Source organism: Callorhinus ursinus, unplaced genomic scaffold (genome assembly GCF_003265705.2).
Source record: "Callorhinus ursinus isolate GAN/ISIS: 27379988/994484 unplaced genomic scaffold, GSC_fseal_2.0 scaffold33, whole genome shotgun sequence".
NCBI lineage: Eukaryota > Metazoa > Chordata > Mammalia > Carnivora > Otariidae > Callorhinus > Callorhinus ursinus.
The window spans coordinates 868,677-893,583 of NW_027397095.1; the positions used below are offsets into that span (position 1 = coordinate 868,677).

The 24,907-nt window shown below is 41.0% G+C and overlaps 1 protein-coding gene across 4 annotated transcripts in view; it reads right to left on the reverse strand.

Annotated features, from left to right (window-relative positions):
- The window catches only part of HPRT1 (hypoxanthine phosphoribosyltransferase 1), a 52,611-nt gene extending 27,716 nt beyond the window's left edge, over positions 1–24,895 (reverse strand). Inside the window, exons 1-3 of one of the 4 annotated variants that reach the window (XM_073879116.1) lie at positions 24,672–24,895; positions 10,392–10,498; positions 8,244–8,427 (exon numbers count right to left, since the gene is read on the reverse strand). In XM_073879116.1, coding sequence (XP_073735217.1) covers positions 8,244–8,427; positions 10,392–10,498; positions 24,672–24,698 — 318 coding nt within the window. In that variant the 5' untranslated portion in view covers positions 24,699–24,895. The remainder of the gene's footprint in view (positions 1–8,243; positions 8,428–10,391; positions 10,499–24,671) is intronic. The other 3 variants (XM_025852564.2, XM_073879117.1, XM_073879118.1) reach the window with 3 other exon arrangements.
- Positions 24,896–24,907: the final 12 nt, after the last annotated feature.

A 24,907-nucleotide genomic window follows, 5' to 3' on the forward strand; every position in this document is an offset into this window, starting at 1 on the left:
TATTTATAAAAAAGAAAAATGGGAGACAACCAACGAGTCTTATTAACAGGGACCTATTTAAATTAAGTTCATCCACACAAGGTAATACCATGCAGCTATTTATTTATTTTTTTAAAAGATTTTATTTATTTATTTGAGAGAGAGATAATGAGAGATAGAGAGCACGAGAGGGAAGAGGGTCAGAGGGAGAAGCAGACTGCCTGCTGAGCAGGGAGCCCGATGCGGGACTCGATCCCGAGACTCCAGGACCATGACCTGAGCCGAAGGCAGTCACTTAACCAACTGAGCCACCCAGGCGCCCCACCATGCAGCTATTTAAAAGAATCTGAAAATCTATACACACTGACATGACCGATGGGAATTAAAAACACCAACTAGCAGAGCAATGTGTTGCCTATGAAACCACTTTTGTTCAGCAGTTTAAACAAATTCATAACATCAATTACCTCGGAGTGGTGAGAATGGGGAATAACAAAGCTTTTTACTTTTATATACTTCTATTCTCATCAGATGCTTCTATATACATGTCCATTTTTTATGGAATGTCATTTCTGAAAAAAACACAACTGGGCCAAAACTATTCAGTGTTGCAAACTAAACAGATCTAAGTATGACTTCTGATATGAAAAAAATCTAGCATATTACTTCTCATCTTAAGGAAATTACATACACCCTTTATTCTAACTAACTTAAAACCCAGAGTTTCAAACACAGGAAAGTGATTAATAGCCAAAAAACAAAAACAAAAACAAAAAAAAAACCCTGTACAAAACCTGAAGCTTTCCAGGAGAGTCAGTCATAGTCAATTATTTACACTGTGTATCAAAGTAGATAGTGACATCTTCTGTAGAAGTTTGGTACTACAGTCCAATTCCAAATGACCCTTTTTTTTAAAAAAAACATAGGAAAGAACTTAAAAGTATGGAGTCATGGAAAAAACCCCTGTGAACCAAAGACTATGATGACAGGATAAGAAAAAAGAGAACTCCAAGCATGCAAGTCACTGTTGCTCCACTAGCATCCAAATCTCCATACTCCTGTTTGCCTCCAAGGTTGTTAGCTTAAATCTCTTGAGGCTTTTTTTTAAGATTTTATTTATTTGACAGAGAGACAGCAAAAGAGGGAACAAAGCAGGGGAAGTGGGAGAGGGAGAAGCAGGCCTCCCGCCGAGCGGGGAGCCCGATGTGGGACTCGATCCCAGGACCCTGAGATCATGACCGGAGCCAAAGGCAGACGCTTTACCGACTGAGTCACTCAGGTGTCCCTCTTCCGAAGCTTTCCCCCCTACCCATGTGAACAGCCACCTTTCCAGTGAAGGCTAATAAAGATTCACTGAAGAAAACTGCTACAGTCCACTTTGCTAGAACACAGGTATAAGTGCCCCAACTGCACAGAAATGGCATCGCTGGATCAATTACCCCACCAGAGGGATTTCCCTCCCTCCCTCTCGCCCCTCTCTCTCCTCCCCCGATGGAACAAGCTTCCCACTGTATTTCTGCTTTGTTATGTTACTGAGTGACTCTTGTATGCCTCATCTCGAAGGAGATGATGGGGCTGGCCCAGGAGAGGGGAGAGTTCCTGCCCCCCACCGTTCTTCCCTCTTCTCTACCATCCCATCTCCTCGTTCTTCCCAGCCAGAGAGCCCAATCTGTCCTTAACTCAGAGCGTCATTGTCAACGACATAAAATTCCCAAAGATGCTCTCTGGGTCTACAACTCTACCCTTAGCATCTGTGTTTCCCTTCTGTCTACTTTTTTTTTTTTTTTTAAGTGTTAAGACTGGCAGTGATGATTTCTGGGTTTTTTAATTCAAATATAATGAACACACAATGTTATATTAGTTTCATATGTACAATTACCTTAATTTTTTGCTTTTTAAAGATTTTCTTTCTTTATCTGAGAGAGAGAGCACAAGCGGGGCGGGGGAGGAGGCAGAGGGAGAGGGAGAAGCAGACTCCCCGTCAATGGGGGAGCCCAATGCAGGGCTTGACCTCAGGACCCCGGGATCATGACCGGAGCCAAAGTCAGAAGCTCAACTGACTAAGCCACCAGGCGCCCCCAATTACCTTTCTTGAGTCTGGGTGAAAAGATGAGAAGAGAAGTAGAGGAACTTCATTTATTCCTATTTGTATATCCCTAGGGATTCTGTGGCCCTCCAGGCAGCAACAAGAACTGCAGCGTGGTATTGGAAAAGAGGAGAGAAAGCTACGGGAAAACACACCATTGAGAGGGCTACCAAAAAAAAAGTGTCAGCAGCGGTGAGAATACTACAATCACATGCTTTTAGAGGTAGACTGCACCTCAGATGAAAAACAGCAGAGATCTAATTTTCTAAAAATAGATGCATAAAAAGAGAAGTCTGGAAGGATATACACCCAGGGAGTAATTTATTTACCTGTATTTTACAAGTTTTTTGAAAAGAAGATGTTGCTTAAAAAAAAAAAAAAAAAAAAACTATTATCACCAGTTAAAAAAGTGCTGATAGTGAGGGACACCTGGTTGGCTCAGTGGGGAGAATGTGTGACTCCTGATCTTGGCGTTGTGAGTTCAAGTCCCACGCTGGGCCTAGCTAGAGCTTACTTAAAAAATAAAATCATGGAAAGAAGGGGCACATGCACCCCAATGTTCATAGCAGCTATGTCCACAACAGCCAAACTGTGGAAGGAGCCGAGATGCCCTTCAACAGAGGAATGGATAAAGAAGATGTGGTCCATATATACCATGGAATACTACTCAGCCATCAGAAAGGACGAACACCCACCATTTGCATCGACATGGATGGAACTGGAGGAGATTACGCTAAGTGAAGTAAGTCAATCAGAGAAAGACAATTATCATATTGTTTCACTCATATGTGGAACATAAGAAATAGCACAGAGGACCACTTCGGAAGGGAGGGAAAACTGAAGGGGAAGAAATCAGAGAGGGAGACAAACCTTGAGAAACAAACTGAGGGTTACAGAAGGGAGGGGGTGGGGGAATGCGTTAGCCCGGTGATGGGTATTAAGAAGGGCATGTGTGTTATATGCAACTAATGAATGGTTGAACGCTACATCAAAAACTAATGATGTACTACTATATGCTGGCTAATTGAACGTAATATTAAAAAATAAATAAAAATACATTTTAAAATGATGCTACTGAAGTGGGGCGTTTAGATCATTTACCCCCTGCACCATCCACTACAGTAGCCATAAAGCACATGTGCCAGTTACAGTTGACCCTTGAACGTCACGGGTTTGAACTATGCAGGCCCACTTATACGTGGATTCTTTTGATAAATACAGAACAGCACGGTCAATGTATTTTCTCTTCCTTGTGGTTTCCTTAATAATTTATTATTTTCCTTTCTCAAGCTTACTTTATTGTAAAAATATGGTATACAGTACATAGGATATACAAAATACATGTCCACTGTTTATATTATCAGTAAGCCTTCTGGTCAAGAGTAGGCTATTAGCAGTTAAGTTCTGGGGGAGTCAAAAGTTATATAAGAGTTTTCAACTGTGCAGGGGGTTGGTGCCCCTAACCCCTGTATTGTTCAAGGGTTAACTGTTCTTAAAATTAAATAAAATTCAAAAATTCAGGCCCTTTGTTGCACAAGACGTATTTCAAGTGCCCAGCAGATTGTGGCTCTGTATTTCACAGCACCAATATAGAACATTTCTATCGCCACAGAAAGTTCTATTGGTCAGAGCTGCTCTAATCAAAGACACCATTTAGCACAACATAATACTAGAAAAAATTATGAAAAAAACTTGAACACTACCTTTATGTTAAGAAACAGGGTGTTTATATAATACCTCAGCCTACATCAAAGTGAAAATCCACAGGAAATGGCTACAAAGTATACTTTTGACCCCAGTTCTGTTAAAGTTTCCTTATACCAGAGATGGTACACATCCCTGTTCCCTCCACTTTAAACTGAACAAATTCTTTCCCCCACACCTGTCTATGGTCTTGATTCAATAAGCAGGAAAGAGACATAAATCATCCTACTTGATTTATATATATATATATATATATATAGAGAGAGAGAGAGAGAGAGAGAGAGAGAGAGAGAGATTAGCTTTACAGAAGATAAGCTTTAGACTATCTAGTGTCAACATCAAAGTGGCACATTTACATTTAACTTCACCTGTTGTGGAGGAAAAAGCATACCTTAAAGCAACGAATAAATCCCTATGAAGGAGGTCAGACTAAAAGCTACTGACCTCTTTTAAGAGACACTTTAAGAAACTACTCCAGTATTTTCTGCATTTTTCTTTAACAAGTTCACTCAAATAGCCACCTTCTTACAAATTACCATAAGGTAATTTACATCTTTGATATATTAAACAGCTTAATCAAGCTACTAACCAAGCAACTTCCAAGATCAAGACTGAATTATAGCTTTATGCACCCTGACTGAAACTGAGAGGAAAAAAAATCCCACAATTGGCAAGAGGACTTATTTGCACACAGAACCTCTGACTAGGAGGGGCGCCTGGGTGGCACAACTGGTTACATGTCTGACTAAATTTTGGCTCAGGTCACGACCTCGGGGTCATGAGATCGAGCCCCTCACTGGGCTCCATGCTGGGCGTGGAGCCTGCTTAGGATTCTCTCTTTCGACTCTGCCCCTCTCCACCCCTCCCTCTCAAAAACAAAAACAAAAAAACTTCTGACTAGTAGAAAATGAAGAAATAAAAGGAAGCCCATATTAGAGGATTCAAGTTAGTTATAAATTTTCCCAAATAAGACTGAGTTCTGCACAGTTAAAGGTGTGGGTTCAAATCAAAGACTGGTATGATCTTAGGCAAGTCACTTCATCCCTCTGCGCCTCCCTGTTCTCAAATGTATGTGGAGATAATAAGTCAGAACTCAAAAAAAAAGTTTTCTGCAAGATTTCAAATCCTAAGAATTCATTTTAATGTAAGCCACTTTGTCGGGATACACAGTAAAGCAGGCTCATTTTCCCTCTGCTGAAGGCCCACACAAAAATATTGCCACAAAACATTTACTTGCTGGATAACTTTTCCTCCTGAGGCTTCATCTTTTTATGATGCAAAAAATTAGTAAGAAAAAATTTACTACAAAATTGAACTCACAAGAAAAAAAATACATTTGTATATGTATCGATTATTTCATTTTTCTGAATATCACAGAGCCTTAAGGGTCTCTGAATATAAAGTACATTTCATTGTTCTAAGATGCACACTCACATTTTAATACCCCTGAAATCCCAACATCTTACAAATGACGGCAACTTACAATATAACCGACAGTGTCTTCTTTCTTAGCAGTACAAAAAATAGGGGTAAGTCTTAACATCCGTGATATCTTAGATTGAATGAAATATGGTATTTGGAATCCCTGGCAATTTCCCATTGGGGCACTAAGCAAATAAAATCCTACCAGATACTCTGATTAAGAGTATGTAAACTATGTGGGGCATCTGGGTGGCTCAGTTGGTAAAGCATCTGCCTTCTGCTCAGGTCACAATCTCAGGGTCGTGGGACTGAGTCCCGCATTGGACTCCCTGCTCAGCACGGAGTCTGCTTCTCCCTCTGCCTCTCCCCGCTGTTCCTTCTCGCTCTCCCTCAAATAAATAAATAAAATCTTTTTAAAAAGAGTATGTAAACTATGATATGTGTGTGTGTGTGTGTGTGTGTGTGTGTGTGTGTGTGTGTGTATACTCAGAATATTCTTTAAAATATTAGAAATAAAAGTCTTAGTAGAATTTAGGGTGACTTCATTCCTTCATTTCTTTATTTCCTGTGGCTGTATGGTTTTCATAATAAACAGGTATTCTTTACTCAAAATAGGCAATTTTTATTTTGAAGGAAAACTAGATTGGGTGTGTTGATATTGTTAGGGCTCTTTATATATTCCAGAAACACTTAAGAGTTCATGGAGCATTTCTTTAGGATTAGTACAGATCAGTTAATGTTTAATTCACTATTTCAAACTGGGGAAAATCAGCATGTGAAACTATACTAACATCAATGTTACTGATGCTGCAACAATTTTAAATTTCCATCTTATCATTTTATCAAATTAAGTTGTCTGGTTTTTTATATGTACATGGGAATATCTTCCATGACAAGCTGATGTATTAAAGAGTGCAGAAATGCTACTTCAAATCAACAGTAAGCAGATGAATTTAATTTATATTGGTTAGTAGTAATCCACACAGAATTTCACAAAAAACAGAACAGATATTTTTCTCTATGTAAAAACTAACCTAAAAACTTGCTTTGCTTATGTTTAAGATTTCATTCTTTTTATCAGTTGAGGAGTTCCTCTTAATAATCCTCTAAGATCTAAAAGCACAGGAAAAAAACCCAAAAGTAGAAAATGGCATTAAAGGGTCAAACTGTTTCTACGGCTTCAAATTGTTCTTATAACTATAAAATACTTTAAAAAGAAATATTAAAGTTAAACTCCCGTCATTTTTTTTACAAGTTTTCTTTTCAAAGAAAGAACATTCTATTGCAAATCCCGAAAGAAACAAAATCGAAGACATAAAGTAGTAAGACTGATTTTTATGTGTATGTGTGTGGAGGGGGGCACTTAAGAAGATCAAAAAAAGAAATCATACCACGGACTATAAGTACATGTTTTGACTCTAAGCCCACAAGACATGAAAGATTGGCTAGCTATACTGCTAGCAGCAAAACCAACTAGAATTAAATCTTAGTGTAAACCAGCTCACTCACTCACTAACTTCTGGTGAGTGAAAATCCAAACTCTGTATTTAACAATTCTCTAATTCATGTAAGACTCTGACAAGTTACAAGGAGCCTGTGAGTATGAAGCAATGACATGGTATATGAACACAAAAGGGTTTTAAGGGGATAGGGAAAATGTCTCTCTTTTTTTTTTAAGATTTTATTTATTTATTTGACAGAGAGAGACACAGCAAGAGAGGGAACCCAAGCAGGGGGAGTGGGAGAGGGAGAAGCAGGCTCCCCGCCGAGCAGGGAGCCCGATGCGGGGCTCGATCCCAGGACGCTGGGATCATGACCTGAGCCGAAGGCACATGCTTAATGACTGAGCCACCCAGGCCCCCCCCCCCCCCCGGAAAATGTCTTAAATGGTTCTCCAATCACCTGTAGAACTGATGAAAATGTGGAAAAGGTCAAACATTTGGGTCAAATAGATGATTAACTGGGAGAATGAGGATGAAAGTTCAGTGGTCTTATTTTCAATGAAAATATAAACATAAGGTCAGTTTCTACAGGGATGTACGATACAGATTCATGAAACAGCAAAGAGCAGACATTTATTCTAATCTTTGAAGAAGCTAAGAGAAACCCCACTTTTAAGGAAAACAGTAACTCCCAGGAACTACAATGGCAACATGCAACCAGAAACAAACATGAGCATGAACTCACAAAAATCAAACATCCACATGACCAAAGAAACCATGGATGATGAAATCCACGTGTACAGATCACCCTGATTTTGGCCCATCCCAGTGTCAATATTGCTTATTGTGTCAGTATCCTGAAGCATCTGAGACGATGTGACACAGGCAGAGTAACCGAATCAGAAGTGGTTTCTTCAGAGAGCCAGAGCTTCCGCTCCCCGTGGGCTTTCTAGGAAACTGCGGACCCACCTTCTCCTTTTTTAAGATTTTATTTATTTATTTGACAGAGAGAGACAAAGCGAGAGAAGGAACACAAGCAGGGGGAGTGGGAGAGGGAGAAGCAGGCTCCCCGCCGAGCAGGGTGCCCGATGCGGGGCTCGATCCTAGGACCCCGGGATCATGACCTGAGCCGAAGGCAGACGCTTAACAACTGAGCCACCCAGCCGCCCCTGGACCGAAAAAAAAATTTTCACTTCTTTATCAGACTTGGCTGCAAATGACTTACCACTGCTCCCAAAAACCAGTCTAGCTCCACAGAAGATATCTGCCAATGGTAAGTATGGTCAAAAAATATACCCCCTCCCAGGTCCCAACGGCAACTCCTAAAAGGGGTTTTTTAAAAATCCAAGAAACAAAACCAAACGAAAAACCCTTTAAAATAAGTGTATAGCCTCCAAGGTGACTAGTTTGAAAAAGATAATATTCACTTGGATATAAAGTAGAAGATATTAGAAAATCTCACTGTAACCAAGTGAAATGAACATGAAAGTATAGTTTGCAGAGCCTCAAAAACATACAGTTTAAACATGTATATAATAGACACTTTTAACATGTTTTATTTGTATTTTAGTTAACAGTGCAATACTGGTTTCAGGAATAGATATACTTACACAGTAGCTCTTCAGTCTGATGAAATCTACAGTCATGGGAATGGATCCATCACTATTTCTGTTCAGTGCTTTGATATAATCCAGCAGGTCAGCAAAGAATTTATAGCCTCCCTTGAGCACACAGAGGGCTACTATGTGATGGCCTCCCATCTCCTTCATCACATCTCGAGCAAGCCGCTCGGTCCTACAGAAATAAAATCAGGAATTTAATAGAAATTAACTTATAGAAATATACTTAACTTGGGGCGCCTGGGTGGCTCAGATGGTTAAGCGTCTGCCTTCGGCTCAGGTCATGATCCCAGGGTCATGGGATCGAACCCCGCATCGGGCTCCCTGCTCAGCAGGGAGCTTGCTTCTCCCTCTCCCTCTACTGCTCCCCCTGTTTGTGTGCTCTCTCTCTCTGTGTCAAATAAATAAAATCTTTAAAAAAAGGAAGAAAAAAATATATTTAACTTTGCAACCAAACATCCCCCCTAGGCATTAAACTGCCACAAAACACATCCTTTGCCCCCCATGAATTATATCCTTGCTTCATATAGCGAAAATAAAAACTTAAAAATCTTCAAAAACACATGTACACTGTAACACCTAACAAAAATGTTTAAAATGCAAAATAAAATACCGTTTCTACCTATCAGATTGACAAATTCTGATTAAATGATATTTCCCTGATAATATACATTATAAGAGATTATAAAAAAAAAAAGAGCAGTCTCATATACCACTGGGAGTAAAAATTACAGGGATAATCTGACACTATCCAAACATTCAATAAATACCTTCCCTTAACCCAGAATATCCCCATGGATCAAGTTGAAGCAAGTGCCCAAACGTTTCCTTCTAGTATGGTCTGTAAAAGCAAAATAATGGAGACATCTTGCATGTCCATCAATAAAGGACTGCTTAAATCAATTATGGTACAGTCAGAAAATGCAATGTTATGCGGGGCGCCTGGGTGGCTCAGTCGTTAAGCGTCTGCCTTTGGCTCAGGTCATGATCTCAGGGTCCTGGGATCGAGTCCCACATCGGGCTCCCTGCTCAGCGGGAAGTCTGCTTCTCCCTCTCCCACTCCCCCTGCTTGTGTTCCCTCTTGCTGTCTGTCTCTCTCTCTCTGTCAAATAAATAAATAAATAAAAATCTTAAAAAAAAAAAAAAGAAAATGGAATGTTATGCAACCTTCAAAATACATGATAGCTCTAAATATATTAATATGAAAAAGTGTCCAATAAATTTCAGACCTATATGATAGTACATACCTATGTGTTAAAATAAAATACAGTTGATGCTTGAACAACACAGGTTTGAACTGCACAAGTTCCCTTATACAGGGATTTTTAAAAAATAAATACAGTACTATACATGTATTTTCTCTTCTTTATGATTTTCTTAAAAACTATTCTTTTCTTTAGCTTACTTGATTGTAAGAACACAGTATAGAATACACAGACAAAGTATGTGTTAATCAACTTTATGTTATTGGTGAGCCTTATGGTCAACAGTAGGCTATTAGTAGTTAAGTTTTGGGGAGAGTCAAGAGTTAACTGTATGTATATTCGCAGAGAGTAAATGTGCATAACTAGGGTGGAGGGAAGGACGGTGCACAGGAGGCTGAGAGGAGAGAACCCTGTTCTTCTCATTTATAGCCTCAATCCTTAGAATATTTTACAACACACATGTATTGATACCGTAATCTTAAAATCAAAAACAAAACAGCCAGACACACAAGGCGAGCATTTAAATACCAAGTTAGGTATTTCACTGCAATTCAGTTAAGGGGAAATCTTCAAGCTAGATGCGCATACTAATCAAAATATGACCTTCCATTCATGTGATTTAGCCCCAGCCAATTACCCTGTTCAGGGTTGAGTAATCAAAGACTGTGACTAGAGTTCATTCCTCCAATCTCCCTTCAATGTTTACTTTATTCTACTCCCTACAGATTCCCAGTATACCATGACTTACGCTGGGTAATTAGTAAGCTTTCCCCGTACCTTCTTTGTAAAGAGGGCTCTAAAATAGAAAACATCTATTATTTGACAAGCTAGCCTAGTTTACGTTCAAATATCAACTACTTAAAACAGTTGCTGACACTTGAAATTAATATAAGAAAACAAAACCAAAAAACAAAAGATTGAAGATCTTACTAACCTGTCCATAATTAGTCCATGAGGAATAAACACCTTTTCCAAATCCTCAGCATAATGATGAGGTATACAGAATAAATCTAGGTCATAACCTGGTTCATCATCACTGATCTGAAAAAGAAATATGACTATTTCAGTGACAGCATTACAGGATTGACTTTAGATGTGAAAAAACCTTAGCTTGTAAGAGAAATTTAGGTATGACACATCAAGAACTTTCTGTAACTTTGTAGGTACGATTATGAATTAGAGTTATATAAGAAATCAAATGTATACTTTAGAGATAAATAGTTAAGACTGTAGACATAAAATGACATGGTATGAAATTTCCTTTAGTTCAGCAAAGCAAAAACAAAAAACTTTAAAGAGTTAAGATAAATGTGGAAAAATCCTGAAAGCATTTTAAATGTGGGTGATGAGCATATGGGGATTCACTATACTATTCTCTCCACTTCTATGTTTGAAATTTTAGTAAAAAAAATTTTAATACACTGTAGAAAAAAAAATTTTCACACACTGTAGTCCAAAAAAGCTAAAATGTCACACTGAACAAAAGTTGCTATTCCCCACCCCAAATCCAAACAGCCTCTCTCACCTCATAGTGGGGGGGGGGGGAATCACCCAAAAAGCTAAGTGATTTCTTAAAAACCCAAACTCTTAGAAGTCTGAGATTGTTATAATCAATTCATGATGTGCCTTCATAGCAGATACTCCAAGGCTGTTTGAGTAGAACCATATATTGGTTGTCTTTCTACACCGAGTACCCACCATACGAAATATTTAATAATACTGATGATGTGGTACCTGTGGTAAAATATACTGTGATTATAGTTTTATAAATATTATATATACCTATGCATACAGAAAAAATATAATAAAATCATAAAAACTATTATCTCGGGGAGAAGAGTTATAACGATTTTATTTCCTTATACTGTATATTCTAAATTTTCTTCATTGAATACATACTGCTTTTTAAAAAGTTCAGTAGTCTTTCTTAGAAATTATTTGTGGGGGCACCTGGGTGGCTCAGTCAGTTATGCATCTGCCTTCGGCTCAGGTCATGATCCCAGGGTCCTGGGATCGAGCCCCACATCGGGCTCCCTGCTCCGCGGGGAGCCTGCTTCTCCCTCTCCCCACCCCGTTGCTTCTGCTCTCTCTCTCAAATAAATGAATAAAATCTTAAAAAAAAAGATTCCCTCTCCCTTTCCCTCTGCCCCTCCCCTGCTCACACACTCTCTCTCTAAAAAAAAAAAAAAAAAAAAAAAGGAAGAAAAATAAATTATCTGTGGTATTGTGTGTTTTTTACATGCATATAAAAAGTATGGGGAAATTTTTAAAGATGTATTAAAACAAAATCTACAAACAAAAATTGTAATACAACAAAATAATAAAAGAAAGAAGTGGGGAGGGGAAGGGGGAAAGAAGGAGGAGAAAGGAACAAGTGAACGAAGAAAGGGTGGGTATGGAGAACATACCAACCAGTGGTCAACTATAGGGGGATACTTGCTGCACTGTACACTTTTTTTTTTTAAGATTTTATTAATTTATTTGAGAAAGAGAGAGTGAGAGAGCACAAGCAAGGGGAGGGGTAGAGGGAGAAGCGGACTCCCCACTGAGCAGAGAGCCCGACTCTACTCGGGGCTCAATCCCAGGGCCCTGGGATCATGAACTGAGCCAAAGGCAGACACCTAACCGACTGAGCCACCCAGGTGCCCCATGCACACTATGCACTTCAATATTGACTTGGCCTTTTTTTTCATTATCAATTTCACTTTTTTTATCATAGTTGATTTATAATTCCCACTTACCATTATATTTAAAATTCATTCAAAGAAATACACCAGAATTTTAATACTCAACCTCACATGATATTCAAGACTAAATATCTTCCAAACCACATTCAAGAAGCTGATGATAGGAGTGTTTTGGCAGTTTTCAAGAAATATTGGTCAAACCATAATTACATCTTGATGCATCAGCTACTATCTACTGAGCCCCTTTCAGTCGGCATTGTGTTAGGTGCTTAAGGACAGGTGGCTTGGCTTTCAATAAATTTTTTTTTAAAGATTTTTATTTATTTATTTGAGAGAGAGAGAATGAGAGATAAGAGAGCACGAGAGGGAAGAGGGTCAGAGGGAGAAGCAGACTCCCTGCTGAGCAGGGAGCCCGATGCGGGACTCGATCCCTGGACTCCAGGATCATGACCTGAGCCGTAGGCAGTCGCTTAACCAACTGAGCCACCCAGGCGCCCTCAATAAATTTTTAAAAGTACTTATTTAAGATTTATAATATTCTTCATAGAATTCCTAATTATATTCTGACAAATCTGAGGTTCACGCTTTTTCAGTCCCCAAAGCTGTTTTGAGTTCTCCAGGACAACTGAACTGAATGAAACATACACAATGAACACGCATAAACCCACAAACAGCCACTGGAGCTGTGGTGTGGGTGGAACTGTAGGTGTCGTCTGGTCCAGCTGCTGGTCCCTTCAGCCAGCCTCCCCCTGTGCACCGGGCCTCCACCTGTGCACCGGGCCGGGCAGCTGACCGTGCCTCAGGGAGGCGCACAGCCCTGCGGCTGGGTAGGGCAGAGGCACTCACTTGGCAGCCGATCTGAGGGCGGCTGGAAGTCAGTACTGATTTGTTTTTCAACAAACATGTATTATTTTCATACGCAGCAAGAAAAATTCTATTTTGGGGGGGGGAAAAGATTATGCCGGATCCTCTAATATGAAGTGCTAACCTGTCTGCTAAACATTCACAGCATGCATGTTTCAGAACACATTCTCTACAAAAAGAATGGAAAACGGGACATCTGTGTCACCTACAAGAGTTTTTCAAGAATGCTCTCTAACAAGCAAGTATTCCTGTTATAAATTTTAAGATTTTACTTATTTGTCAGAGAGAGACACAGCGAGAGAGGGAACACAAGCAGGGGGAATGGGAGAGGGGGAAGCAGGCTTCCCGCTGAGCAGGGAGCCTGATGCGGGCCTCAATCCAAGGACCCTGGGATCATGACCTGAGCTGAAGAGAAACACTTAACTGATGGAGCCACTAGTCACTCCTAAGTGTCCAACTCTTGACCTCAGCTCAGGTCGTGAGTTCAAGCCCCTCTTGATCTCAGGGTCATGAGTTCAAGCCCCGCCCAGCATGAAGTCTACTTAAAAAAAAGGGGGGGGGACAAACCATAAGAGACTCTTAATCTCAGGAAACAAACTGAGGGTTGCTGGAGTGGAGCAGGGTGGGAAGGATGGGGTGGCTGGGGGATGGACACTGGGGAGGGTATGTGTTGTGGTGAGCACTGTGTATTGTGTAAGGCTGATGAATCACAGACCTGTACCCCTGAAACAAATAATACCTTTTATGTTAATAAAAAAAGGGGGGGTTGACACTCCCAACAAACAAAAGTCTAGGCCCAGATGCCTTCACAGGTGAATTCTACCAAACATTTAAAGAAGAGTTAATACCTATTTTTCCCAAACTATAACAAAAAACAGAAGAGGAAGGAAAACCCAAATTCATTCTATGAGGCTGGCATCACCCTGATACCAAACCAGACAAAGATACTACATAAAAAGAGAACTATGGGCCAGTATCTCTGATGAACATAGATACAAAAATCCTCAACAAAATATTAGCAAACCAAATCCAACAATACATTAAAAAAATTATTCACCATGCTCAAGTGAGATTTATTCCTGGGATGCAAGGGTGGTTCAATATTTGCAAATCAACCAATGCAACAGATCACATCAGTAAGAGAAAGGATAAAAACCATATGATAATTTCAACAACTGCAGAAAAAGCATCTGACAAAATACAATACCCATTCATGATAAAATTCCTCAACAAAAATAGGTTTAGAGGAAACATACATCAACATAATAAAGGCCATAGATGAAAAACCCACAGCTAACATCACATTCAATGGTGAAATACTGAAAACTTTTCCCCCTGAGATAATGAACAAGATGAGGATATCCATTCTCACCACTGCAAGTCTTAGCCACAGCAACCAGACCAGAAAAAGGAATAAAAGGAGCCTAACTGGTGAGGAAGTAGTGCAACTTTCACTATCTGCAGATGACATGATACTATATAAAGAAAACCCTAAAGACTCCACCAAAAAACAACTAGAACTGCCCTTACCTTTAGTACGGTTGCGGGATACAAAATCAATGCACAGAAATCTGCTGCATTTTTATACACTAATAATCAAACAACAGAAGACAAATTAAGAAAGCAATCCCATTTACAAGTGCACCAAAAATAATAAAATACCTAGGAATAAACATAACCAAGGAGGTGAAAAGGTCTATACTCTGAAAACAATAAAACACTGATGAAAGAAATTGAAGACAATACAAACAAATGGAAAGATAGTCCATGCTCGACTGGACGAACACATATTGTTAAAATGTCCATAACTACCCAAAGCAACCTATAGATTTAATGCAATCCCTATCGAAATACCAACAGCATTTTTCACAGAACTAGAACAAATAATCCTAGAATCTGTACAGAACCACTAGAGACCCTGAAGAGCCAAAACAATCTTGAAAAAGAAAAACAGGGGCACCTGGGTGGCTCAGTCAATTAAGCTTCCGCCTCTTGACTTCGGCTCAGGTCACGATCTCAGGGTTGCGAGATCAAGCCCCATAAGGGGCTTAGTGCTGGGTGTGGAGCCTACTTAAGATCTCTCTCTCTCTCTCTGCCCCTCCCCCATTCTCATTCTCTCTCTCTCTCAAAAAAGAAAAGAAAAAGAAAAACAAAGCTGGAGGTATCACAATTCCATATTTCAAGTTATACTATGAAGTTGTAGTAATCAAAACAGTATGGTACTGGCACAAAAATAGACAGATCAACAGAACAGGATAGAAAGCCCAGAAACAAACCCACAATTATATGGTCAATTAATCTTCAACAAAGCAGCAAAGAATATCCAATGGAAAGAGACAGTCTTTTCAACAAATGGTGTTGGGAAACTGGACAGCAACATGCAAAAGAATGAAACTGGACCACTTTCCTACACCATTCACAAAAATAAAGTCAAAATGGATTAAAGACCTAAATGTGAGACCCGAAAACCATAAAAATCCCAGAAGAGAGCACAGGCAATAATTAACATCAGCCATAGCAACATTTTCTAGATATTTCTCCTGATGCAAGGGAAGGAAAAGCAAAAATAAACTATTAGGACTACATCAAAATAAAAAGCTTCTGCTCAGCAAAGACAACCTACTGAATGGGAGAAAATATTTGCAAATGACATATCCGATAAAGGACAGTATCCAAAATATATGAAGAACTTATCAAACTCAGCACCCAAAAACCAAATATTCCAATTAAAAAATGGGCAGAAGATATGAACAGACATTTCTCCAAAGAATACATACAGATGGCCAAAAGACACATGAAAAGATGCTCAACATCACTCATCATCAGGGAAATGCAAGTCAAAATTACAATGAGATATCACCTCACACCTGTCAGAATGGCTAAACTCAAAAAACACAAGAAACAGGTGTTGGCGAGGATATGGAGGAAGGAGAACCCTCTTGCACCGTGGGTGGGAATGCAAGCTGGTGCAGCCAGTGTGGAAGACAGTATGGAAGTTCCTAAAAAGTTAAAAATAGAACTAACCTACGATCTAGCAATCACACTATTGGGTATTTACCCAAAGAATACAAAAACACTAATTCAAAGGAATATATGCACCCCTATATTTATGGCAGTATTATTTACAATAGCCAAATTATGGATGCAGCCCAAGTGTCCAGAGACTGATGAATAAAGATGTGTGTGTGTGTGTGTGTGTGTGTGTGTATACACACAATGGAATATGCGCACACAGTGGAATATTATTCAGCCATAAAAAATGAAATCTTGCCATGTGCCACAACATGGGTGGAGCGAGAGTAGTATATGCTAAATAAAATAAGTCAGAGAAAGACAAATATCATATGATTTCACTCATATGTGGAATTTAGGAAAACAAAGGAAAGAAAGAGAGAGAGACAAACCAAGAAACAGACTGTTTACTATAGAGAACAAAGTGATGGTTACCAGAGGGGAGGTGGGTGGGAGGGAGCATGGGTGAAACAGGCGATGGGGATTAAGAGTACACTTAACGTAATGAGCACTGAAGTCATGTATAGAATTGTTAAAATCACTATATTGTACACCTGAAACTCATATAACACTGTATGTTTACTGGAATTAAAATTTTTTTTAATATTTTTATTTATTTGAGAGACAGAGAGCCAGTGAGAGAGCATGAGCAGGGGGAGGGGCAGAGGGAAAAGCAGGCTCCCTGCTCATCAGGGAGCCCGATGTGGGGCTCGATCCCAGGACTCTGGGAACATGCGTGACCCCAGCCGAAGGCAGACATTTAACCGACTGAACCACCCAGGTGCCCCTACACTGGAATTAAAATTTAAAAACTTAATAAAATTTTTAAAAAGGGTTGATGTGGGATGCCTGGGTGGCTCAGTCGGTTAAGCATGCGCCTTCAGCTCAGGTCATGATCCCAGGGTCCTGGGATCAAGTCCCGCATCGGGCTCCCTGCTCAGCCAGGAGTCTGCTTCTCCCACAGCTAGCTACTCCCCCTGCTTGTGCTCTCTGACAAATAAACAAAATCTTTAAAAAAAAAAAAATAGGGGCGCCTGGGTGGCTCAGTTGTTAAGCATCTGCCTTCGGCTCACGTCATGATCCCAGGGTGCTGGGATCGAGCCCCACATCAGGCTCCCTGCTCCGCGGGAAGCCTGCTTCTCCCTCTTCTGCTCCCCCTGCTTGTGTTCCCTTTCTCGCTGTGTCTCTGTCAAATAAATAAATAAAATCTTTAAAAAAAATAAAAGGGTTGATTTGTTCTTTCAAGCATAAAAAAAAAAAAAACATGTTAATATAACACTTCCCAAAAGGCAAAAAGAAACTCTTTAAAACTTGCATTGCTTGAAGGTGTCCCAATTAATAGGGGGCATTTGTAACCAATTAAATAAGATCAAGATATTCACCCATCTATCTGACAAAATTGTTAACTGGGGATCTTATCTAAGGGATGTGATCATAATTTTGGGCCTAATACTTTTTTTTGGTTGTCAAATGAACCTTTATTGAAATTTTCCTTTATAGTTCCTTTTTATTATTATTAACATATAATGTATTAGTTGTTTCAGGGGTACAGATCTGTGATTCATCAGTCTTACACAATACAGAGCGCTCACCACAACACATACCCTCCCCAATGTCCATCACCCAGCCACCCCATCTCTCCCATCCCCATCCCCTCCAGCAACCCTGTTTGTTTCCTGAGATTTAAGAGTCTTATGGTTTGTCTCCCTCTCTGGTTTTGTCTTTTTTCATTTTTTCCTCTCTTCCCCTATGATCCTCTGCCTTGTTTCTTAAATTCCACGTATCAGTGAGATCATATGATAATTGTCTTTCACTGACTGACTTATTTTGCTTAGTATAATAATACCCTCTAGTTGCATCCACATCGTTGCAAATGGCAGGATTTCATTTTTTGATGGCTGTGTAATATTCCATTGTGTGTGTGTGTGTGTATACACACCACATCTTCTTTATCCATTCATCTGTTGATGGACATCTAGGCTCTTTCCCTAGTTTGGCTATTGTGGACACTGCTGCTATGAACATTGGGGTGCAGGTGCCCCTTCGAATCACTATGTTTGTATCCTTTGGATAAATACCTAGTAGTACAATTGCTGGGTCATAGGGTAGCTCTATTTTTAACTTTTCGAGGACCCTCCATCCTGTTTTCCAGAGTGGCTACACCAGCTTGCATTCCCACCCACAGTGTAGGAGGGTTCCGCTTTCACGTTCATCCTTTTGCATCTGCTGATCACTGTACCATTTGCTGCCCATCAGGACCCCCTGGAGCCATACCACAAGCCCCTGGACCAATCTCTGGATAGACTCTAACTGCCACACGGTCCGCTGCCCCATTTCAGCAGGAAGCAGCCAGAGTGGTCATTGTCCCATTCCCTAACGGCAGTTAGGGTTACTATTCCAGGGGGAGGAATGAAGGGACAGGCAGGGCTTGGTAGGGAGAGACAGGTAGGGGGCTAGGTGATCAGGCTCACAGAAATCCCAAAAATGTGGAGGTGTGAGGAAACCAGAGAGAAGGGGACAAATCGGACCACCCTGCCCTAGGTGTGCCACCCTGCCCTAGGTGTGCCACCCTGCCCTAGGTGTGTGTGGGGTGGGTCGGGTGGGTGTCTTTGTGATAATCACATCTGACCAACAAAGAATAACCAGCCTCTAAAAAGGAAGTAAGCCATTGAAGGTGTTATCAATAGAGATGTTAAAAGGATTTAAGTTCCCCGGTTAGCTTTCTATAAAAGACCAACCCTAAAGGCCCTTGTCAGCAACCCTGTCGGGACCCCTCTCACTCTTGAGAGTTTTTTCTGTATCCTCACTTAGTAATTTCTACTGCTTTACTCATACACACACACACACACACACACACACACACACACACACACACACACACACACAAACAACCTTGTAGTGCTTGAGGTACTTTAGGCATGAATTCACAACTTTGTTATAATTCACTATAAAGAAATGGGATATATTTATGGGGGTCATAATTTAAGAAATATATGATTGGCCATAGGTAGTTTGCTGTCAAAAATGGGGAATGGGTATATAAGGGTTTGTTATGCTATTATGTCTACTTATAGATATTTCAAATATAAAGTTAAATACAGAGCAATTTATTTAAACGATGACAAGGCACCAACATCACTTTTCCCAATTTTACATTTAATGAAAAGTCCAAGTCTTTTAAATCCATATAAAATGACCAAATATTAGAATACTAATTTTAAAATGGTGATGACCTTATCCAGAACCTGCATTCTTATTACTAATACTCAAATATTTATTGAGAATCTACTATGATGTACATACTAGAGGATTAGATAAATCTGACTTGGCTTCCCTCAAAGAGTTTACAGTACAGAAAGACATGACATGTACATGAATAACCATAAGACGGCGGGGTAAGGTGCTATGAAAAAGAAATACGTGAAGTATGGTGGGAGTTTAGGAGAGCACTCAAACTCTCACCTGCACCTGGATCACTGATAAGAAATAAAATAAGATACAATTCAATGAACAGGGACTTTTTTTTTTAATCACCCCAAACACCAAAGCTTCACATTAAACAGGTCCAATAACCTCAATCTCCACAAGAGCTAGACAGAAATATACTTGGTGGCCTTTAATCTTATTAGCCCTTATGTATCCCATCTGATATTGGTTCGTATCTGCTATTAACCTCATCTGATATGGATTACTTAACAATCCAGTGGCTGCTCTGATAGGAAGAGATTGCAATATATTAAATTACATAAAAATGCACTTAGCATCCACTTTGATTAAGGCACAGTGCAATAAATTTTGTAGGGGGTTACAAGGATGATTTTACATTTAGAGCCCTCAAAGAGCTTACGATCTAGAAGAAAAGACATACACACACACACCCCCAACCATACAGCACAATAAAGCTTGTCACTTGTACCCGAATCTAATTTGACAAGCCCTCAAATCTGTGATTATCAAAAGCAGTTATATACGCACTAAAAGCAAACCTGGAACCCAGCACCAATGACTCCCCCCTAAAGCAATATCAAGCTTCATCATTATATTCTGTTGCCTAGGTTGTAAACTGAGTAAAGTAGACTGGCATGTCTCTGATACTGAGTTAGCACAGCCTTCTATATCAGCTAGGCAGTAACTGATTATGAAAAACGTGTAACATTTCTGGATGAATGGAAATCACATCTGTTTTATTATTGGTGAGTTGGTGTTGCATGTCTAAGCACGTGGCTGTCACTGACACCTTCTGAAACAACTCTATTATAGTCTGCTGGAGCTGCTATGACAAAATACCACTGCCTGGGTGGCTTAAACAGCAGGAATTTGTTTCTTACAGTTCTGGAGGCTGGAAGTCCAAGATCAAGATGCCGGCAAAGTAGGTTTCATTCTGAGGCCTCTCCTCTTGGCTTGTAGGCAGCTGCTTTCTCCTAGCCATGTGCACAGTAGAGCGTGGGGGAGGGAGCTCTTTGGTGTCTTTTCCTAAAAGACCAGGGTCCCAACCTCATGACCTCATCTACTCCTAATTAGCTCCCAAGCGCCCCGTCACCAAATACCACACACTGGCAGTTAGGGCTTCAACATATGAATTTGGGTGGGAGTGGCTATTATGTCAACAAGAACTTGACATAAAATGGCTAAAGAAGATCACAAAGAAGGTTCTAGATGGCTTTGGGGAGAGCCCAACCCAAAAGTATTTGGGGAGCGCTTTGGAGGGGCAAGAAGTGGTAAACAATGTTGGTATATGTGCTGCCAGAAGTGAGCACAGGAAGCGGTAAACAAATGAAAATGGTTTCTCTCCAGATCCACCATTCCCACTATGGCCATTTCTGGCTGAACTGGAAACCAAAGAATGGGTTACTAATAGCTCTGAGTTACTCAGACAGTTCAGAAATCTGACTGCATCCCCTCAGAGCTTTAGAACACAGCTCTCAAATTCTAGCCTACCTGTAATATACTTGTTAACGGTAAACTCTACAAAGGTACTTTCATCAATACGTAAGATTACTGGAATATGTAACATTAGCACCTACCATTTGTCTAGAATCATAGTCAATACTTTCGCTATCACAGATTACCAAAATAATTTTACTTCCCAGTAAAACTGGCATCACAAATTCTTAATGATTACGTGTGTCACATCTATAATAATGGTTTTCATAGTGAAAATTTTTGTGGTTTACACATAAAATTTTTAATTACAAAAATATATTACCTAAAATTACAGCAGGCAAGGAAATTGAGTCAACCTAAGATAATACTAGCAACATCAATTCATCATCTGTGACTAGGGCTGCTTAAGTCTCTTTGTGGTCAAAATACAGCGATGTTCATGGGTCCAGACAAGACCGAATGGAAGTGAGTCTTAAAATGAGCTTAAAACGTGAATTAAAAGATGTACAATAATAGATAAAATACGTTTTATTTTATTCCTAGTAACCAACAACAATTCCAAGCTTCTCGAATGGGCAGAAATTGCTGGGTAGCGTATTTCTACCTTTTATGTTCAGACACTTTAAAATTCTTAAAAAACTCGGAAAAAAAATATTAAAATTCTTAAGAAAACACCAAAGCACCTTGGGATAATTTGTGATAACCCAGGGTATCATAAAACTAAAATTATGAATCACTGATGCACATAATTCTTAATGTGAAAATAATTTAAGCTAGCAGTATGTTCATCTTCCAATTTTATATCAGTCTTACAAATAAATTACATATATAAGTTGCTTGCCCTCCCTTCTAGGGGTTAAAGAATTAAAAGTTTAGAAGAGGGGTGCCTGGGTGGCTCAGTCCTTAAGCGTCTGCCTTTGGCTCAGGTCATGATCACAGGATCCTGGGATCGAGCCCCGCGTCAGGCTCCCTGCTCAGCGGGAAGCCTGCTTCTCCCTTTCCCTCTGTGCCCCCTCTGCTTATGCTCTCTCTCTGTCAACTAAATAAATAAAATCTTTAAAAAAATAAAAGGTTTAGAAGAATCTAAAGATTTTAAGAATTAAAATCAGCATTCTTTTTTTCTTTTTAAAGATTTTTTAGGTTTATTTTAGGGGAGGGAAGTGGGAGAGAGAATCCCCAGACTCCCCAATGAGTGGGGAAGCCCGATGCGGGGCTTGGTCCAAGGACCCTGAGATCATGAGCTGAGCAGGAATCAAGAGTTGGACGCTCAACTCACTGAGCCACCCAGACACCCCTAAAATCAGCTTTCTTGACTATTCAACCCAGGGGTAAATTATTAGCTGCTCCTAGGTAAGGTGGCCCATAACTACTATCTGTCCAAGTACATGAACTTATCCTACGCTATGATCTTTCCTTTTATTAGTGTGCACAGTGGAATAATAGCCACGTTCATTCTGGACAAAAAAATATATACCTATCAATTATGAGAAGCACACTGTTAAAGAGAGTAGTTCCATAGCAATTTAAAGTGTGTATGAATTCTTATTAGTAGCAAACTATTCTAAATGTCAGTAATTTGGTGCCAACTAACAATGGAGTCTCACTATTGATATTAACAAAGGTGGTTGACATTCTTACAGCATATGAATCTTACTGAATCCACACAGGATAAAATTACAGAAAGAAAGAAGCCTACACTAGTGCATCTGTAACCTCTCCTCACATGACATGGCCCAGTTACTACCTGATGAACTACAAGAAAACTAAAGGAAAACTCCAAGATCCCTCTTCTGGGTTGAGCTGGTTGGTCCTTTTATCTTTTTCTCAGAAAAGAAACCAGCACATAGTAAGCACTATGTAAGTGGTTGTTATTACTAACGTGCAGACCATTTCTGGGAAGGAAATTAAAAAAGGAACAGGAATTTGCAAACACTGCAAACACAATGAAGATCTTAATGTTCAAACAAAACGAACAGCCAGTTCTAGCAATAATAATTCACTGTGTGCTGGAGCGGGGCATCATTGCTAAAAGTATCTTAACTTCCTCAGCAATGGAATAAAAACAACAGCTCCCACCATTTTTTGAGTACCTACTATTAGTGTACAATTTTAAGGGCATGGGCTCTGGAGAGAGACCTAGGTTTGAGTTCCTCTTAGTAACTGTGTCATGTGGGTATGATTTAACCTCTCAGGGGCTTCAAAGATTCCTGCTCTGTAAAATGGTAATAATCATGCTAACTAATCTCGGGGTCCTCTCATGGAGCTCCATATCAGGCACCGTGCTCAGCAGGGAGTCGGCTTGAGGATTCTCTCTCTGCTCCCCACTCTCTCGTAAATAAATGAATAAATCTTTTAAAAAATAATCATGCTATTGTTACAGGGTTGTCTTGAGGACTAAATAGGACTATATAGGTAAACACAACGATAGCTATTATTATTCCCAGTCAAGGACCATGGAAAAGCTTAGTCAGTTAGACTGTAGACAGTCTTACAATCTTTTCAGTAGCACCTCAGTAATACATTAAGGACCAGAAAGGTGAAGTAAGTTACCCAAGGCCACACAGCTAGTAAACAGCCCAAACAAGCAGGATTCCAGGCCAGACTCCATTAAGAACACTGGTCTTTACCTTAAGCCACAGTACCTAATATCAACAGAATCCTTCCTTTTTTAGGGCTCAAGTGGCTAATTATTTATTAATTCAACAAACCATTATTGATAATTCCTTACATGCCAGGCACTGTCCTATGTGCTGGGGTTACGGTGGTGATCCCTGACCTTCATAAAGTTTATGGTTTAGTTGGAGAGACAATCAACAGGTAATCGGGTAAATGTGAAAATAGCGACGATGATGCTGCAAACTAAGGCATGTAACTGTTTGGGAGGGGCGTTGGCCATTTTAGCAAGCATGATCCAAAAGGTGGGAGGGGAATGCAGCTTAGCTTGTTCGAGAAACAAAACGAACCAATGAGGTTGGAGACAGGATACGAGAGGCTGATGGTGGTATGAATGTCCTTGGAGGTAAGGACCAGATTCGCATTTTTTGTCCCTGCAGGATCAACGAGCTTAGGATCCAGGTTGAGGCTTATCTGAATTCGAGACCTGGTTACCTCTGGGCAGTGGGAAAATTACCTAATATCGTCTCACTATTTTCCTCGTGTGTAAAGAGGAAGGCATGGTTACTGCTACCAAGGCTGCTGTGAGGATTCAGTCGGGCACTGCGCATTCGCACAGTCACTATGATTTGCGGAACTAGGTACAAATGCCAGTCCCCGCGTGCCCTCCCATGTGGTCGTCCCCGTGCCTGGGCCCTCTACACCGCAACCCTGAGGACCTGGGCAGCATACCCCCAGTTTAGAGAAGGGCCTCTCCGGAGAAAGCCCCCCCCCCCCGCAAACAGCCCAAACCCGCGGCGCGCCAGAGCATTCCCGAACTGGCCCGCGCGGCCCCTCCCCGCAGCACGCTCCCCAGCTGCACCAGTCAACCAAAACGCCATTTCCACCCTCTCCTCCCACACGCGGCCCTCCTTGCCAGGGCCGTCCAGGCGCACCCACCCCGCACCTCGCCATCCGTCCCCCACGCCGCCCCGCGTGACGTAAAACCCGAGCCGGGACACGGCGGCCGCCTCCCCCCCCCCGCCCCTCCGGGCTTCCCCGGGCCACCCTGGCGGGCGACCTCACTGAGGGCCGCGCGCGCCCCAGGGGCCGCCCGCCACCGCCACGGCCGCGGCCGCCGCCGCCGCCACGGCCCGGCGGGCCAAGCTGCTCACCACGACGCTGGGGCTGCGGGTCGCCATTACGGAGCGGGCGGGCGCGCGGGCTGACGGCAGCCTGAGGAGGAGGAAGCCGGCGGCGCAGCAGCAGAGGAGGCGGAGGTTCCGCAGAAGGTGGCGACACGCGGGAAAGCCGACCGATCGGCTCGCTATTGCGCTCTAGGCCGCCGCGAGAGCAGAGGCAGAACAGGCCCCCCCCCCCCCCCCCCCCCCCCCCCCCCCCCCCCCCCCCC